Source organism: Polyodon spathula, chromosome 18, assembly GCF_017654505.1.
Source record: "Polyodon spathula isolate WHYD16114869_AA chromosome 18, ASM1765450v1, whole genome shotgun sequence".
In the NCBI taxonomy this organism is placed as follows: domain Eukaryota; kingdom Metazoa; phylum Chordata; class Actinopteri; order Acipenseriformes; family Polyodontidae; genus Polyodon; species Polyodon spathula.
In genome coordinates, this window is record NC_054551.1 from 32,204,953 (window position 1) to 32,222,939 (window position 17,987).

The 17,987-nt window shown below is 39.1% G+C and overlaps 2 protein-coding genes across 2 annotated transcripts; one reads left to right on the forward strand and one right to left on the reverse strand.

The window, feature by feature from the left end:
- Positions 1-927: 927 nt before the first annotated feature.
- LOC121331077 (SCL-interrupting locus protein homolog) lies at positions 928-14,570 on the reverse strand. Its single transcript, XM_041278233.1, has 17 exons — positions 14,303-14,570; positions 12,854-12,942; positions 12,429-12,536; positions 12,193-12,308; positions 11,638-11,825; positions 10,107-10,354; positions 9,722-9,805; positions 9,446-9,532; positions 9,078-9,225; positions 7,781-7,890; positions 7,267-7,381; positions 5,978-7,000; positions 5,410-5,560; positions 4,877-5,081; positions 4,589-4,775; positions 3,367-3,635; positions 928-2,965 (listed from the first exon to the last, which is right to left on the reverse strand). The coding sequence occupies exons 2-17, from the start codon at positions 12,937-12,939 to the stop codon at positions 2,170-2,172; spliced, it is 3,921 nt and encodes a 1,306-aa protein (XP_041134167.1). The 5' UTR covers positions 12,940-12,942; positions 14,303-14,570; the 3' UTR covers positions 928-2,169.
- Positions 14,571-15,561: 991 nt separating this feature from the next.
- On the forward strand, positions 15,562-17,363 carry LOC121331078 (39S ribosomal protein L55, mitochondrial-like). The gene is made up of 3 exons (XM_041278234.1): positions 15,562-15,801; positions 16,423-16,612; positions 17,129-17,363. The coding sequence occupies exons 1-3, from the start codon at positions 15,749-15,751 to the stop codon at positions 17,276-17,278; spliced, it is 393 nt and encodes a 130-aa protein (XP_041134168.1). The 5' UTR covers positions 15,562-15,748; the 3' UTR covers positions 17,279-17,363.
- The last annotated feature ends 624 nt before the right edge of the window (positions 17,364-17,987 follow it).

Below are 17,987 nucleotides of genomic sequence, written 5' to 3' on the forward strand. Positions count from 1 at the left end.
CTTAGCGCCTGCAGCAGGAAACCACGCAGCAGCAGACCGCGGCGGGCTGGCTGGAATGAGGGTACCCAGCTGACAAGTTTAAGATGTTTTCTATACTGTATTACAGCACATTGATGAATGCATGAATATATACATGGTGTTTCTTATTTATTAAAAAATTCCAAAGGCAAGACTCTTAGCTGGCCACAGGAAACATTTGGATGCAGTTTTATCTGCCAAACGAGGTGCTACCAAGTAGTACGTGACAGGGTGCCTAAACTTTTGCACAAGCCCTGTTCACTTTTGTTTATTATTTTGAATCTGTAATAAATGCAAATAAATAGTAATCATGTATTAAAATTTACAGAAAGGTGTCATGTTTAACTTTGTACCATGTCGAGGTCAGGTTCTGTTCATTGAAAGATTCATTGTAACATACATTTTTTCCAGGGGCGCCCAAACTTTTGCATACAACTGTATGTGTGTGTGTGTATCTATCTATCTATCTATAATAATAAATGCACACACAGTTGGTTAATCAAATTGCTCTTTATTTAAAAACTTGTAAAAATATTAATAAATACAAAACAAACACAGGCAAACCAGGTGAATTTTGCTTAATAACCCCCAAAACACTCCTGAGATGAAAATTTTAAAATAACTGAATATTATATTATATTATATATATATATATATATATATTATATCTATATATATATATATATATATATTATATATATATATAACATATTGGTATATACACCCACACACACAGTGGTTTGTGTGTGACTCAAGTTTCAACTGAACCTTGTATTGCCCAAACGACGGTCTTTTCCAATCCCCCGGCAGAGTCCTCCATCCCCAGCGGGGAGTCTTCTGTCGACCCTTACCAACCGTTACAACCGCAGTGCCCGGCGAGTCCAAGACAAATTTCAGGTTGGAAACATGGGAGGGTCTTATAAAAGCAAACCTCTGTGGGCTGCAAACAGTTCTAAAAGTGGAAATCAAGAAACACACATCACACTAAAACCCCCCCACACACATAGTATGGAACAGATATTAAAGGCACATTTCAGAGGACTGGACCAATAATTCAGCATGCATACATTTCAAATTAGTAGGGCTTGGCTTGTATAAACAGTACTGTTGCTACAGGAATGAGAGAACCAGAGTTTGTAATCCACAGCATCATTCATTCAGGGAAATAGGTCAAGTTACTCTAATATATATATAAGAGGGAGCTGTCAAACAAATTAAGACATGCAAGTCATATTAAGTGCAGTAAACAACTCCAAAGAAGTCTGTAGGGAAATAAATGCATGTTTGTTTTGTCTGGAACAGATGCCTTCAGATGCATCCACACAAACCTAATCCTAAATAACAACTTTACCCCAAACCGTTAAATTGATTCTAATCTTAAAGTCACGATCAGATTGCAAAATTGATATTCCCAGTGGGATAGTTATTATGAATATTATTTTCTTATTGAAAGTGTGTATGTTCTCAAAACATTAAGTAACAGGAGAATCAACAGCCTGGGAAAAATCTACAGGGCAAATTTTGAATCACGATTAGTTTTTCAAGGTAGTAATTTTTAGCACATAAAAATACCAAGGCAGATTTGACACAGCAATAATGTATCTATTAGAATGCCAAGTACAGAATGTGTATGTTAGATACTTTAAGGCAAGTTCAAAAGCTTAAATTTCAACCAAATTCAAGGCTACTTATGTATATTTAGCATTTATGCTTTTTTTTTTTTTGGTTTCTAAAAAGGTATTGTATAACCATAATATGAAGAGAGAACAACTACTCCCATCAGTTTTCAACAAGGTAAAAGTGTGTCTTCTTTTTTGTAGCCACATATTGTCAATATATATGAAAGGGCGAATGAAACTTTGAGAAACAGAGATTGTGTCAACTCTAGGAATCCTTACTGAAGTTAATCATATTTTCTTAGAAAAATGAAAACATTTTTGAAGGATTGGTTAAAACATGGGAGATACTATTTGCGTTGGACAGATACAATGGGATAATTCAAGTAAGTGATAAATAAAGGTTTCTGACAAAAATGTCATTGTAACAATCCTTTTGACACAAAAGTTTCGTAAACATTATTCCTAAAAAGCTGCCAGCCTGGTTTAATCCAGATATAATAGAAGTCTTTATAGTCCTCCCCATTTATAAAACTCAGAAGAGTTTGGGAAGCTGCCGCAGCCTGTTGACATCTAAAAAGTTCCCCACAGATCCCTGGCTCTCCATATGCTTCTGTGTTACAGGGGAGCCATGCAGGAGCTTGTCAGGGAAAAACTGCATGCTGTTTTCCTTGTCAGGGTTCTGAGGGATGTACGTAACCCCTGTCAAGAGCTTCATTTTGGGTTTCAAGTCCCCGAGCATTTGCTGGGAATCCTGGTCGGACAGCTGCTGCTGCTGGGAGGGAATCTCATTGGTAATGTTTTTCAAGATGTTCCTTTCCCAGTCGTTGCACACCCTTTCACCACTATTCCGGAGCGGCTGCAGCTGGAGCAACTCTTTCTGTCTTTCACTGCCCCTTTCAACGTAGTCCTTCCTGTAGCTGTCAGACACAGACATCACGGTGGTCTCAATCTGGCTCTCATTGGCCTCCTCATCCTCCTCACTGCTATCCTCGCACTCAATGAGCCCATACCTCTTCATGTATTTCCTGGTAGCGAATGACATATTATTGGGAGACATCAAGCTCATGCCCATCATGGTCTTCTCTGTGGTGGTGTTGTGCTGCAGGATGATGCTGAGGGACTGGGACTCTTCTTGACCGGTTTGGCGCCCCTCTCTGCTCACGGAGAGCTGGGATAGCTGCGAGTCGTTCAGGTACTTTAGGGCTATGGCGTTGGCTTCCAGGCTGAGGTCCACACCGCTGGGGCCGAAGCCACTCATAGCCGTGTTCCCAAAGGACACGTAATTCAGCCTGGGGAGGACTGCCTGGGGGTATATACAAGCCAGCGTGCTGAAACAGGAGAAACAGACAAGTCAAGCAACTGACCTTTTGTAAAAATCTTAGCAGGCGATACACTTAAGATCAGAATTTTGTCAATTTTTGAACTACAGTAACTTATGCAACTGTACAGGTAACATACAAGGTTCTTTGGAACATGATAGTGTATTATTTGTCCCTATATATTATACTGCTTACTTAATTGTTATAAAACTTGGTTACAACATTCCTCACCACATGTTACTGAGTGTATCAATCTGGGGGACGTTTAAGACTAATTTGTCAGTATTTTGGATGTAGGACATTGTAGGTATTGTTGTGCATTCTTACCCACACAGACTGACAAGCAAAGTGACAGAGACAACATGAACACATTACAGAAATAGAAAATCTGCAATTTAAAAAAAAGTTACCTGGCACTCTCCACCTTGGCCTTAGTTTTATTGCCTTTCACCCAGCAGTCCAGGTCAACCTTCACTCCCAGGTGTTCCAGCTGTTTCAGGGTGGCATTCCGGACCATGTCCTTGTCGCACTTGCTAGGGGCTGACTGCTTTTTCCAGCTGCTGCTTTGGAACACAGGAGATGAATCCATGGCCCCTGTCCCGGAGTGCATGGCTTGTCTCTGCCCCGGCTCCTCTTCGTCTCCAGATGAAGAGGCCTGCAAGCGGCTGTTCACCTGGCCCTTGAATCAAAACACAATGCAGTTGTCACTAGAATGTCACAGCGTGGTAAAATAGCTTTATCCCTTTGCGCTCCTAGGTCCGACATCATCAAAAAGATGTAAAGCACAGGTCTCTAGTTGTTTTTTCTCCGGAAAAAGCTGAGAAAACCTTTCAATGGCCAAGTGAGAACAACAGGAGCCAAAAAAAAAAAAGGGCGTATGAGTAATACAGCCCCACGCACCACAGAGGGAACACGGACACAAACAAAGGCGATAGCTGCTTCCACATCCAGCGCTCAAAGGATATGACAGACATTTGCAGAGCTTTTTCAGATGTTATAGTAATAAAATAATAACTTGGATCGCATTCGTTGGAGTTTGGTGATAAAATGAGTGATCAGAAGAGGATTTATCAGTATGCACGTCAATAAAGACGTATGTGAAAAACACAGCGAACAAGGGGTGGGGCTTGGCTGGAGATGCAGTACTGATGTCCTTTTGCCATGCACTGCCTTTTAAACCTGTTTTACTGTGGAAAAAAAATTAAATGGCGTGTGTAAAATAAACAGCACGTGTGAAAATAAAATTGGACCTGACGCGCCTGACAAGCGTTGAATAAACTGACTGCAAAGGGTTAAAAATCAAATATGCTATGGGAAATTAAGCTTCATAAATAGAGTGGAAACTACAGTATGGAGTAAAGTTGTCTTTGAAAGAAACAGTAAGTGGAGAGCACAAAGAACATTTTACAGTACAGCATTTAAGTACAGGAAAAAGCTACTTAGTAAGCAATACACCCTTGATGAAGAATAACTCACTAAATCTGTGGATATACATACAACCATATCTCCAAATGCAAAGTTTTAGAAACTTTAATAAACCATGTAAAAATTATTATATAACATTGTCTTTATCAAGCCAAATAAAACGTTAACGGACATTTAAAATTAAATATATTTTTAACCAAAACTTACCAGCAAGTCCTGATAAAATTTCTGCTCATTCTGTTCACTGTTTGGCTGATAATTCACTTTATCATTTTCCTGTTTTTTTGCCCCCTCTACTGGTGATGACTGGATGCACATGCTGACACTCTCCCCAAGTTCAGGACTTTGGAATGTTACCTGGGGCCCCCGCTCATTCCAAAATTGAGATGAAGAACTGAAGATAAAATGTAAAAAAAGGAAAAACAAAAGAATAAAGGTTACTGCTACTTTATATATTTTTTTCGGTTGAGTGAGAGTTTCTAAATGCAGACTTACCTGACTGTATTTGACACAAAAGACTCCTCTGCTGTGACCTGGGTGCTCTCTGCAAAGCTATGGATATCGACAGCCTTCAATGAGGAAGCCATGCTGTCGCGAGTGGTGTCTCCGGTAGTGAGAGAGATGCCCATTTCCTCATTCTGGGACTCTAGCATCACCACCTCCTCCTGAACCGCATTCGGGCTCCAAAACAAGCTTGCACCTTAAACAATAAAATTATAAATATTAAAACGCATAATACACACTCTACCAACAGGATTGCTTGAAAGCTGTCATTCGCCCTCAAGTACATCAACTAGATATTAATTTTTCCCCCACTTTGTGAGCTACTGTATAGTTTCATTCTTGCTACAAATGTAGTTTTCTTTGGAAGGTTGTTTATTTTAAACAACTGTATTTTAAAGCCCCTGCCCCATCTCCCAAAATAAATATCTGATGTGTCATGTGTGATGAACAATCTTGACTTATTTACTGCAAGACTGGAAATAAGAAAGAATACACATCAGAAGTGTCTGCTGTGCTGCCCTTACCTGTGCTCACAGCAATGCTGACACTCTTCTTCACCTGCACGCCCACAGCAGTCTGCATTTCCATGGCAACAGACTCCACCTGCTTCTCTGACTGTGGAGGGGACATCTGAGAGCAAGGTGGGTTACTCTGAGCCTCCAACAGTTTTTGGATCTAGAAAGATTTTAAAATGTTAAAACATTATATACAACCTAACTCAGAACTATGTGACCATGATATGTTCTAAATAACTAACCACATGAATATGAGCTTTTATGGTCATATGAAAGTTTTTTTTTGATCATGTCAATTAGTAAATCAATTTAAAATACTGGATGTGGCTGGGTGCTGTATGCTGTATGCCACATCTTAGCACTCAGGATACTGAGCATGATAACAGCCTTTAATTTTATCAAAGCTTTCAATAAACCTCGCTGATTGCAAAACTGTTGATTTTAATGCACATTTTAATCATGAATGCACATGCACTAGTGGCACAGCAGGGGGGTAGCATTTAATTTACAGTGGCAGCAAAAGGATTTTAATATTTGAAAAGTATGGGTAAAGACTGGTTTTGTTGGTTATACAAACCTGGGCTTGGAGCACTTTCAATTGCTTGTCCTGCTCCACAAGAATCTTGTAAGCATCAGGAGGTAACCGCATTAGTCCGATCTCAGCAGGGGGCTGGGAGATAGGCTGGGTATTCTGCGGAAGAACACTATTATCATGTGCAGAAGAGCCTGTGCCCCCATGTGAAGCCTGAGTAGCAGAACTGTTTGTTTGACACATTGGGCTGCAGTGACCATTGGATTGGCAGCTCATGCCCTGGTGGATGGGAGGAAAACTGCAGTCATGAGCCAGGGCATCTGATGGGCAGTAAACAGGGCTACCGCTGGATGCAAAGTTGGGAACGCCTTGCCACGAGTTTACCGGATAAAATGGCACACGACCGTGATGCTGACAACAGCTGCAGAAGCTAGCAGGGTGCTGGTTTGGACCATGAGGCGGAGAAAAGGGCATGTTGAAGTTAGACGACCGGGCTGGTGTTTGTGCACTGTGCGGCAGGCCACGTCTAGCTGGTGGATTTCCAGGGGAGGGAGGTCTTTGAGTGCCAGGGGCTCCCGGTCTGCCAGCTGCGGAAATGCCCCTCTTGCTGGCAGAAGGCAGGTGCCCTTTAGGCTGATGAATGGAGGTGTTGGGCGATGGTCCACTCTGTGGAGTTGATGAGGAGGACGAGGAGGAGGAGGAGGATGCGGACGATGTTGACGAAGCCGAGGATCCAGAACTCTTCCTTAGTGGAGGACCTCCCTTCCAATTAACAGGCTGGTGCTGAGCAGGACTCACTCTGCCTTTGCAGACCTTCATTGGCTGGTTTGCAGGAGCTAAAAGGCGCCTTACTGGAAATGACCCAGAGCAGGATCCAAGACTGGACTGTCTTGCCTCCGGGTGCAGTTCTTGAATAGGCCCGGTACTTCTCATGTGTTGTTGAGGAGCTGAAGCTGGAGAAGGTCTGATTCCAAAACCTTGCAGACCCTGAGCAGCTTTATTGGAGTCTACGAAGCTGCCATCAAAGACAATAGAGAGCTCCGGCACCGAGGGATGAATGCGACGTAGCTGTCAAACACAAGTGCATGGATGTTAAGTCAGCAATTAAAACCTACATAAAAATAACTGGATTTGTTCAGTTATACATCTCAGTACCACTATCCAGTGGCTTGGCTGACTCTGTTTATACATACTATGTGTGCAAATAAATTTCACCTTAAGTTACAGCCTCATAAATAAGCGACATAAACTGGAGGCCCAGGAGTCAATTTTCACATGTCAGAAAGAACCGGTTAAATCCTCTTAGCCTATGAAGCTTTCATATTTCACTGTACCTGCTGGCTGACAGGGTGTGGGCTGGGGGACGGTCTGGGAGAGAAGTCCTCATCCTCCACACCTGAGTCGTGGTCACTCACAGGCAGCTTGTTAGGAGGAGAGTTCACCCGAGAACTTAGGAAAAAGAAAAATGTAATAAAGCATTACAGAACAGGTTTGAATTGAGCTCGGCCATTGGCATGTCATGTGGTAATTCTTCAATTCCAGTTAGCTCAGAGATTGTACAAAAATCACACCTGACATTCTAGACAGTGTCCTGGTCTGCGCATTCTGTATATAGCCTGAATGAAAATGTGTAAAAACACCTAGGAGAGAAAGCCAGAGTGAATGGACAGCTCAACCACCAGATGCCAGCAGAAAGCCAAGGACCAATGCCACAAGCCTTCTTGTAATGTTTTGTCAAATTTTATTATTTTATTTCTAGTATTTCTGAATTATGCTTTTGCATTTACAGTTATTGTTGAATTACTCACTGAGTGTTTGACAGTGCATTGTGAAGACGTCCAATCATACCTGGTGAAAGACACGCGGGCCGACACCTCCTTAAAAAAGTCAGTCTCCTGGTTCTGGCTTTCTGCACTAAGTTCAAACAGGATCGGCTGTCGGTCTGATGGATTCACAGTCTTAATTAAAGAAAAAAACAAGTTCAGTTTGCTTAGATTTGCTTGTATGTTCCAATGCCACCTTCAATCATTTAAAAACATTTTCCCATTTGTTTAGCATTTTACACCGCTAAGTACAATAATAAAAAAAATACAAACCTTTAACAGGGCATTTCTAATACATTTGACATTAAATGAAAGCAACATAAAAAAAATGAATGTCCCTGCAATTAAATCCTGACCCAAATCAGTTATCTTGCCACAAACACTGGACTTTGCAATCAATTTCTGTACATTGTATGACTGCATGAAAATGAAAAAATAAATCAAGTAAAATACAGAATGGCTAAAACTGCAATGCAATGAAAGAGTCATTTCCATCTGGGAATCCTAATTTATTATACACAAACACACTTCTCCCTTGCTATAATGCGAGTCTCAGGGGACACACAATATATGCGTTATAACCTAAGAGCGTTATAAACGGGGGAGGGGGTATGGGGCGCCATGGGACACAATAACACACACCTGACAAATACAAAAGAAAACAACTCTCTCTATAATGCAAATATAGTGAAGCAAAAAATGTAACTTTCCGTGAATTAACCATTCAAAAAGCACCATGTAATTAGTGCTATATTTTTTTTTACAAAGAAAAGGTAACATTCCCACTCATGGATCATTTCAATTAGCAGTTTTTAAACTATAAATAGTCTGGCTAATGGCGGTCAGGAGTTCAGTTCGAAGCAGCAGACAAGCAAACCAAGTACGAGAAGGAAAGCGGGTCAGGCAAGGGGAAGAAGAAATTGGCTCGACCGAGGTTCGGCTACTGTAGTGATGCTAAAGCGTAACTAAAGCGTCTCGTCTCCCGGAGAAAGCTGCAGCTCCTCTCGCAGCAAAAAAATAGATACATTAAGAAAGATAACAACTTATAAGGCCTAAGAATTATTTAGTTATAAAACTAATGCTGAATAAGATATCTGTGTTATAAAGTGCCAGTGCAGCTTTTCTTCAGTTCAGATGCTGTATCAAAATGGACAGACAGAAACAGAAGTGAGACTGAGATTAGGGAATTGGGGGACATGCTGTAGGAGCGATATAACCGAGGCGCGTTATAACCGGGATTCTCATAGCGAGGGAGCTCTGTGTGTATATATAAATGTTTTTTTTAATAAGGAGAACATATTTATATGCAACAATGAACACACTTTAAGAAGGTTGAGAGATTCTGTGCTGGTTAGCAGTTGAAACCCCAGCTCCTGCTGTCCAGTGCAGAGACGACACTCATAGAACTCTGGCTCCTTGTGTGTGAGGGAGTACAGAACAATGAGGAAACCGCCACCCTCGCTCACAACCCTGCAACAAAACAGCAGAACACTACTAAGAATACAAGCATTAAAGAGACATCTTGAAACTTTTTTCAAACATTTTTTTCATTCTAATTTCTCATGAGCATGGATGGACAGTTTAGGCTACTATCAAATGTCACTAGTGAAATCAATGACTAACAGTGAAGAGTAGAATGGTATTATCCAAGACTAGAATTAAAGTATTTCTCAACAAATAGTTATCCTACCTGTCCTGAAGAGATGAGCTGAACAGGTATCGCAGGCAACAAGCCCAGACCTGAGGACTGTGGATATGGGTAATCCCACTTAGCCATCTGCAAAGAACAGTAATAAAAAATAACTGTTACAAGGACCAAGCCTATGTAAAGGGAGAAGACTGAACTGCAGTTGTCTTTCCGATAGCTGGGAACCCTATCACAATTTTATTTGTCTTACAACATATGATTTCTTAGTGAAAAAAATGAAACTTTTTTTTTTTTATAATACATATATAATACACTTACATCCCAACAAGAGGCAAAGTATAAGCTTTTGGGTCTGATTCAAGCACCAGGAGCAGTTTACGGGTTTGGTCCATGGTGAGGAATCTGTAAAAAAAAAAAAATAATAAAAATACAACACAACAGAAATAGATTTTATGGTTAGCATTTGTAAACCCAAACACTGCCCATTTATAATAAATAAATACATTTACAGTTCTGGCTCATAACATACAATTACAACCGATTAACAGTGCTAACAAAAATACCCTTTTCACAATTTGAGAAACACCTCTATTCTTATGTCCAGCAGTGAATGACAAAATTATAAGCAGTGGGTCACCTAACTACCATTTCTGTAAAATACATTTCTAACAAAATAAAAAAACAAACAAACACACAAACTCACCCAAATTTACACACTCCCTGAACCTGTGCGATGTTTATGGGGCTGGTCAGGTTCCTTGCCAGTGCGGTAGGGATAATAGGAACTGGTTTGACTGGCGTGGCGTCCAGAGTGTTGGCTATTGTAACAGCTGCCCAGTGAAGGCTGAAGTTGAGGTTATCCATGTGCTCTGCACAGATCAGTCGTGCTCTCATAATCAGGAGCTTAGAAGGGTCCAGTGTTTCTTTACTGCAACAGCGTTGCTGAAGAATCTGTTGAATAATGGGAAATGATGGTTCTTGTGTTACAAAAGCAATAAAGTCAAACAAGTGTCAATGCCCTTAGTATAACATTTTCAGCTGGTTTCATAGCCCCTGATTAGCACTAATCTTGGATTATCTTTTAGGTAAGGTATTGCAAGATTAGTGCTAATCGGGGTCTGTGAACCAGCGGTTAGATTTTTGAGCTAATAGTTAAGTTTCTACTATTTAATGTCATTGAATTACATTAGAATTATTTCTATTTAACACCCACATTTTTGTAATACTGAAAAAAGATATTCATTATGCATTTTGTTGAAAGTCTATGTACAGTACTTGAGAACATATTTAATAAATACAAACATGAAATGATGTGCAGATTTTATAATGGTGAATATATTTGTGTAACTAAAACATAGGGAGCTGTAAAAGTAAATAAAACATACAGATTGTATGGACCATATTTTATCATATATTTATAATAAATAATGCCTGTATGGTTGCGCAACACATCAGAATTAATTATTGTACTACGCAGAGCTGACTAAAGCTGTTATGTTGTGTTAATTCTGAAGTAGTCAAAAAAAGTGCTTTAAGTTGCTACCTGTTGGAAGGCAGACAAACAAATCTACTGCAATTAGTGATTTGTTCATTATTCAACAGTTCCAGCCATCTGCTGTAGACAGACTGTGTAACTGCCACACTGCAAGCATGCAGCCTCCTATCAGGTGAAGTTGACAACATAAAGAAAAGCCCTCGCATTAAACTGCAACTCTGCAGAGAAGTGCTTATTTAAAAAAAAAACAAAAAACAAAAAAAATGGCCAGCTGGGTTTTCATTGACCCTGCGCCCTTGTCCTATTTCTAACTCCAGTAGCATTATAAACAGCTTTATAAAGGCTAAAGTTATTCTGTTTTAACCTGTTTATCCACCATCTTACTAATGTACTGAGAAACAAACCTGTTTAAACGAGTTTACCAAATCACTCAGAAGAAAATCCTAACAGAAAGAAGTATTTACAGTACAGCACAATACAATAAAACTGCATTTAAACTGGCGGTATCTTGAGTTGAAACGTCATTATTAATTATGGCCCGCTGGGGATGAAATTCCCTCCGATGAGGACACAGCAGAGGCGGTTGTACGTACAGCTGTACGTCACACTTACATTTTCGCATATATTGGGAGAACCGCTTATCCAATTGTTATGAAAGCTGGTATTAACATTAAGTTATTAATAATATCAGATTCTGGCGATATAATAAATATACTGCGATGTATTATTTTTTTTTTACCTTGAATGCAATGAGGAAGTCTTCTGCAGAGTGCACTATAGTGTCTCCAGAAGCAGGGTCCTGTGTGCTGACACTGCAGGGAATCAGGAAATCTCCAGGAAGCAGGGCTGTGGGCACCTTCCCTGGCGATCCAGGCATCTCACGCCCTGGGTCAAACCGATCCACTGTCAACGTGACGCCTTCCTCATCTGAAATACAAACCAAGCACAGTCTAATCCAATGGTCCTCAAACCCTGGGACAGAGTGTTCTATTTGGGGGGGGGGACCCAAAAGCAACACCATCCCCGCAAAAACATCACGTACCAAAAGAAAAAAGTTTTGGTCAGTTTTTTTTTACTAGCACACTAGATTGTATGCTTTTGTTGACTGAAATATTTTAATTCCTGTATCCTAAAAGACAGGTGATCCAGATCGGTAGTAACAACAACAACAACAACAACAATAATAAATAATAATAACAACAACAACAACAACAACAGCAGGACTAATACATATATTTATACTGGGGCTGTACTGTTGTGTACACTCAGGTTTATCATGTGTGAAACAGCTTACCATCATCCACCTCCATTGAGCCCAGGAAGAAACAGAAGAAGTCATTTCTGTTACTTTGGCGGGCATGGCGATGGGCTAATCGCAGGGTTTTCTCCATAACCAGCAACCTTGGGTTTCTTTGAGAAAAAAAATATGATAATTTTAGCTTAAAAAAAAAAAAAAAAAAAAACACAAAAGTAAGCAGAAGTAAAACGGAATTTAGAAATCGTAAAGAAAAAAAAAAAGAATTGACAAACCTGTAGTAAGATAGGTGCAGACTGATCACATCTCCAACTGGTGATGGATCCCATAATGCAATTTTCGTTTTAGGAAAGCTGATTGGAGTTAGCATGTTTTCTGAAGACCTGAGGAAGACAGGCAAGTAATTACAGTTGCTCAAAAACTGACATGACTTCTTTAGAACTGCTCTTTAATTATAACTACACCATCCCTTTATACCGTAGAAGAAGTTTTAAATTCTGGCTTCCTCTGTCTCATAATGCCATTTCACCAGTACATAAATGTGGAACACAAATAGCAGTCTCTTAACTAGGACTCCCAACAACATAGTTTATATAGCAGTGTATAGAATAGAAAACAAATTAAATGTACTGAGTTATGATTTTCAACTCAAACAATTATTTCAGTGCATACCTGCTGAAGAATACAGTTTAACCATTACCTGGGGCACCTCTGGTGGTTGGTGTTCTTGTATGCAGACTCCATTAAGTGGGAAGGAATTTTCTTTAAGTTCACCTGTACACTCATTTCCTGATAAACAAAAATGTTAAATATTAATTTAAGCAATTGTCAGTCAACCAACAGTATAATCAGACTGATTCCTAAAAAGTGAAACTAAGAAATTGACATTTACTATAAAACAGAAGTCACACTAGTAATAGGCATAGTATTGAAGATCTGGCAAATACATGCATGTAGAAACACAACGCTGTCTATAGATGAGTGTATAACTGCTTGAACACTGTAATGACTATATAATTAACACATGTTTAATATACTATATACAAATAAAATGTTCATTGTTCTGCATGCAGGAAAGCCGGTATGTTACTGAAGACAGATCCATTGTTGCTTATACCTTGACTGATGAAACACAAATAAAATAAAAAATATAATATAATCATATGATTTCCACCCTTCATCTATTTGTGCATTACCTTTAAAACAAACAACAACAAAAAGCGAATTAAAAAGACCGGCACATGTCTCACAAATCTCAGACCCCCATGCACAGTCGAATCTACATCAAGTCAACTGTCTACAGTAGTAGACCAAAAGACTCCCTGTGCCACCGTCAGGTCTGACTAAATCACAGTGGGGTAGCTGAACAACATAAAAAATATCAGCGCACATACATAGACTTATCATTAACTACATATCTTATTAAATTGCTATGAAAGAAAAAAACAGAAATTTTTAATGGTCCAAGATACAGAAAATGCACATATCTGGTATTGCAACGCTTGACATCTGCTATCAAACCAAGCTATTGAAATACTGTGTAAGCAACATCCTCTGACAGCCAGTCATCGCCTAATGTTACAGTTCTGTATGAATGCGAGTAGATTAACATTTAATAAAAGCACATTGGTTGTTTTCTATTTAACAACTAAACTATTGCTGCGACAGAAACAACATTTCAGTTTCTCATAATAAATGACAAAGTAATTACCAACTGGACCGAGCTGCTATAACCATACAGAACGATACCAAAAAAAAACTTGGCCTAAAGCTTAACAGCACAAAATTTAGCAACATGTGCTATTTTTGAGTGTGAGTTATGTTTCGTAATCTGAGTAAATGTAAACGACTGTGTGTGTGTGTTTATATATATATATATATATATATATATATATATATATATATATATATATATATATATATATATATATATATAATATAATAATATTAGATACAACGTGGACTGAAATTATGCTACCAGGCCTTGTTCATTTTTAAATAAAAGCTTTTTTTAAAAAAAAATTACACACTTATGACAAAGACACTACTGTAAAAAAGTGGTTTGTAACAACATTTGCAAAAAGATGTGAAAAATGCTTCACAGAAAACACCTCGACTGGTCTAGCAGGAGAAAAGTTAAATATCTTACCAAATCAATGCGAGCATCCTCTGCAGGCTGTACGCGTGTCTGGCAAACCCACCGTAGCTGTCCCCGCTGCTTACTATCCAACCCGAGATACTGTATCACTTACAAAACGAGGATCTGAGTTTTAGCAGAACAACGACACAACCCAAAAACAAACTGTAAACTTATTTTCCCTCGCTACAAGAGTTGGAGCGGTACTAGACGCGGCAGTGTTTTGTTGTATTTCCATACATCACAGAACACACCCAGTCTCAGCTGTGTATCCAGGACCGTGGTTTCTGGGCAGGAATCAAAAGTAAATAGTGGCGCAATTTCCTCGTTTCAATGGCGCGGTGTCTGACCAATCAGACTCTGTCAGTGACTGCACTGACCAATCGGAGCTCCAGTACACCACCCGCTCTGCCCACCCGGGATTTTTGAAAAATATCGGACATATAACGGTCAGTCATTCGAAACAAACACGCGCCACGCTTAACTTGGAGGTTTACATGGCAACAGCTGAGAAGGACAATATTGACACCGGTGAATCTGAATATACTGTGTTATTGTTTGCAGAATATTGAATATACAGAAAATACTGTTTTCAGACTAAAAGAACAAAACAAAGGCAATTTTTCTGCAGTGTGCACAATGTTACCACACTAGTGAGCTTTTTAGAGTTGTTTTTTTTTTTCTTGTGAGCACGAGATACTATGGTATGTAAAAATGTAGTTCCCTAAAAATGTCACTTTTTTAGTTTCAAATTAATTGGATCACCTTATTTTACAGTTAACTGTTAATTTGTTTAAAAAGTATTTTTCAATGGCTCGTATTATTGACACTAAATTAACCATCTGACCACTGTCTGTAATGATGTACAACTGTACTTGTCAACAAACGGGGTAACGTCTTGTTCATTTCACCTGGAGAGTGACATAACATTGCCCTACCCCATCAGCGCTTTCATCAAGCGACCAGCTGCTTCTCTTACTGACTGATGTTTCAAAATTGTCGTTTGCAGATTTGTAAGAAAGATTAAAGAAATGATAAATGAATGCATTTATTGAAGAAGAAATATTCAGTATCCTAAAAAAAAAAAAAAAAAAAAAAAAATGTAAACACAATACACAGAACAGGATCCAGAAATTAACATACACATGGAAAAAGGTTTATGAATGAAAACGAGTAATATTATAAGTGTATATTATTAACCAAGGAGAAGCGTGTCCCTCGGAACTATAGTTTCTGCACTTCTAGATTGCTGTTTGTAGGACGGAGTGATATAAACTAAGCACCGGTGTGGTTGGTAATGTTGATGACCTTTAAAGAGCCCTTACACATTTGAATGCATGATACTGTATTCATTTTCATTCAGCGTGGGGAAGAAGAGTTTGTTTTATAGGAAGCAGAAATAAACTGCAGTGAACTGTTTCTTTTTAATACGGTAGAAAACAGTTGGACCAAGAAAGCATGGCAGCACCCAGGATCTGGCGAGCAGCAGCAACTGTAAAATTGATCTACAGGTAAACTGAATGTGTATATTTTGCTTCTACAAAACAAGAACGGCACTGTACTCTGTATATTAATGACTATAAAAGCGCTGATATATCGCGATATATATATATAGATATAAGCAGTATATATAGATTATCCGTAATATATATATATATATATAGTAGCGAACCTCAGTTAACGCAGGCAGGCGCATCACAGGCGGAGGGCGCTCGCGAACCCGTGATTTCTTGCACCAAAGCATAGCGCCGATACAGCTGAACAAAAGCGCCGGCTCTTTCCACACAGCTTCTGTCTTTCAGTCAGTTGTAGGTTTGAAAACACATTAGTCCTGTACCCAGTCCTTGGTTACATAATTCCCCTTGTTTAGAATTATATTAAACCAATTAGGTGACAGATCTAAGCTGAAGTACACTCCGATTACACTAATTACAGAATGAATCGCTCTCACCCAAGTTTGTAATTTTGTAGGTTCGTCATACTTCTATAAATGAAGTGAGAAACTCAAAATATTGTACACAGTGGTATTAAGATAATGGCTGTGCCCCATGCAGTATTAACATCAGCCCTGATCATGGTATCCTATCAATTATCAGTGTGTCATTTCTTTTCTCTTCCGGTTTTATACAAAGGGACCTCACCAGAAGATTTTTGCCTGCTGCCTGTGCTTTCCATACCACTTCAGTTGAGCAGGATTCCAACAGAACGTCAATAGTGCGCTGTGGAAGGCAGAGTTATGGGAGAATGTACCCAGTTCTTCTGGTAAGACCAGATGGCTCCACTATCACCATCAGATACAAAGAGCCCAGGAGAATTCTTATGGTAAGGAAGTACCTTTGGATGACTCTTCAGTGGGCTTTTGAAAATTGGAAGCCATCAGTGCAACTGTTTAAGTCCACTTATTTTGAAACTGAGAAAACAGTTCTGGGATACCAATAGGTTATGATTGAATACAAGTTATCGGGTTACTTCCTTGACTAGCGTAACAACCACATCTTTCTGTTGCCCCTTTTAAGAGTCATTTACGAATGTTAACATCCATCGAGAATAGACCTGACTGAAACTGATTCAATTGAGAATGCATGTTGTGTTGCTTGTTAAACTAGTATGGCAAGTGAGGTTTACCCTAGAAGACCCTTCCACCAGGTACGAAAAGTACTGTTCAGAGGTATATAATAATGTAAATCAGAATCAATATTGAAATATTTGTTAGAACTTATTTTTATTTTTTATAAATTGACTTTGGTTACTTAAATGACACTATTCTTTCACTGATGGCACCAATTGTCAAACTCAATCACTTTTTTGCTGTATTTTTATTGTACTTGTGCTTCTCAGATGCCAGTGGATATCTCCACACTGTCAGAGGCAGAGAGGAAAGCCAGACTGCGCAAGAGAGATCCGAAGAGGGGGACAGCCAAACAAGGGCAGGATGAGTTTGAAGATGACTTCAGAATAGATGATTACAGCAAGTTCTGGAAGAAGTAGTAATGAACTGTTTGAGCAGCACTGGGACCACTTGTGATGCTGTATGCAACTGCGGGTTGAAAGTTATTAAATTATATTAATTTCACTGCTGTCAAAGTCTTCCTATTTCTGTAGCATGTGCCATTTGCTTCATTTATATATAAGCGGTGCTTTTCAGTTTTCTGATGCTGATGACCCCTTTTTATTCTGGGTTTGCGTTATAAAAAATAGCTATAATAAATTAATTTGTAGTTTTTCTGTGGAGCAATGCTTGTCACTAAATTGAGTTGACTTCAGGTTTCAGGTCAAATTGCAAACTACACTGGTGCTAGATTTGTTGGTTTGTAGTAAGTAGGAAGTGAAACCTAAGTGTAATCTAAGTTTTCAGATTCCTCCTTTACTGAGAGGCAATAAATTAGAAGCTATGGAAATGTTGCTCTGATTAATTGATAATGTACATACACAGTATAAGCATGCAATTGTAATGGGAGGGCACTTATATGCAAGATCATCGCATGGGCTTGGGTGTAGGATTATTGTAGGAAAGAGATGGAAAGCACAAAGTCGTAATCCGATTTAAAAATGTTTTTTTGTAGCAAGGTATTGTGCTAGTGTAAAGCATATTTATAAACATCTCGGCCCCAACGCCTTGGGGATACACTGATCATTAGCTGTAAGGGTGCTTACCTCACACAGGCACATGTACCCAAGTATTAGGCTATGCAACTAT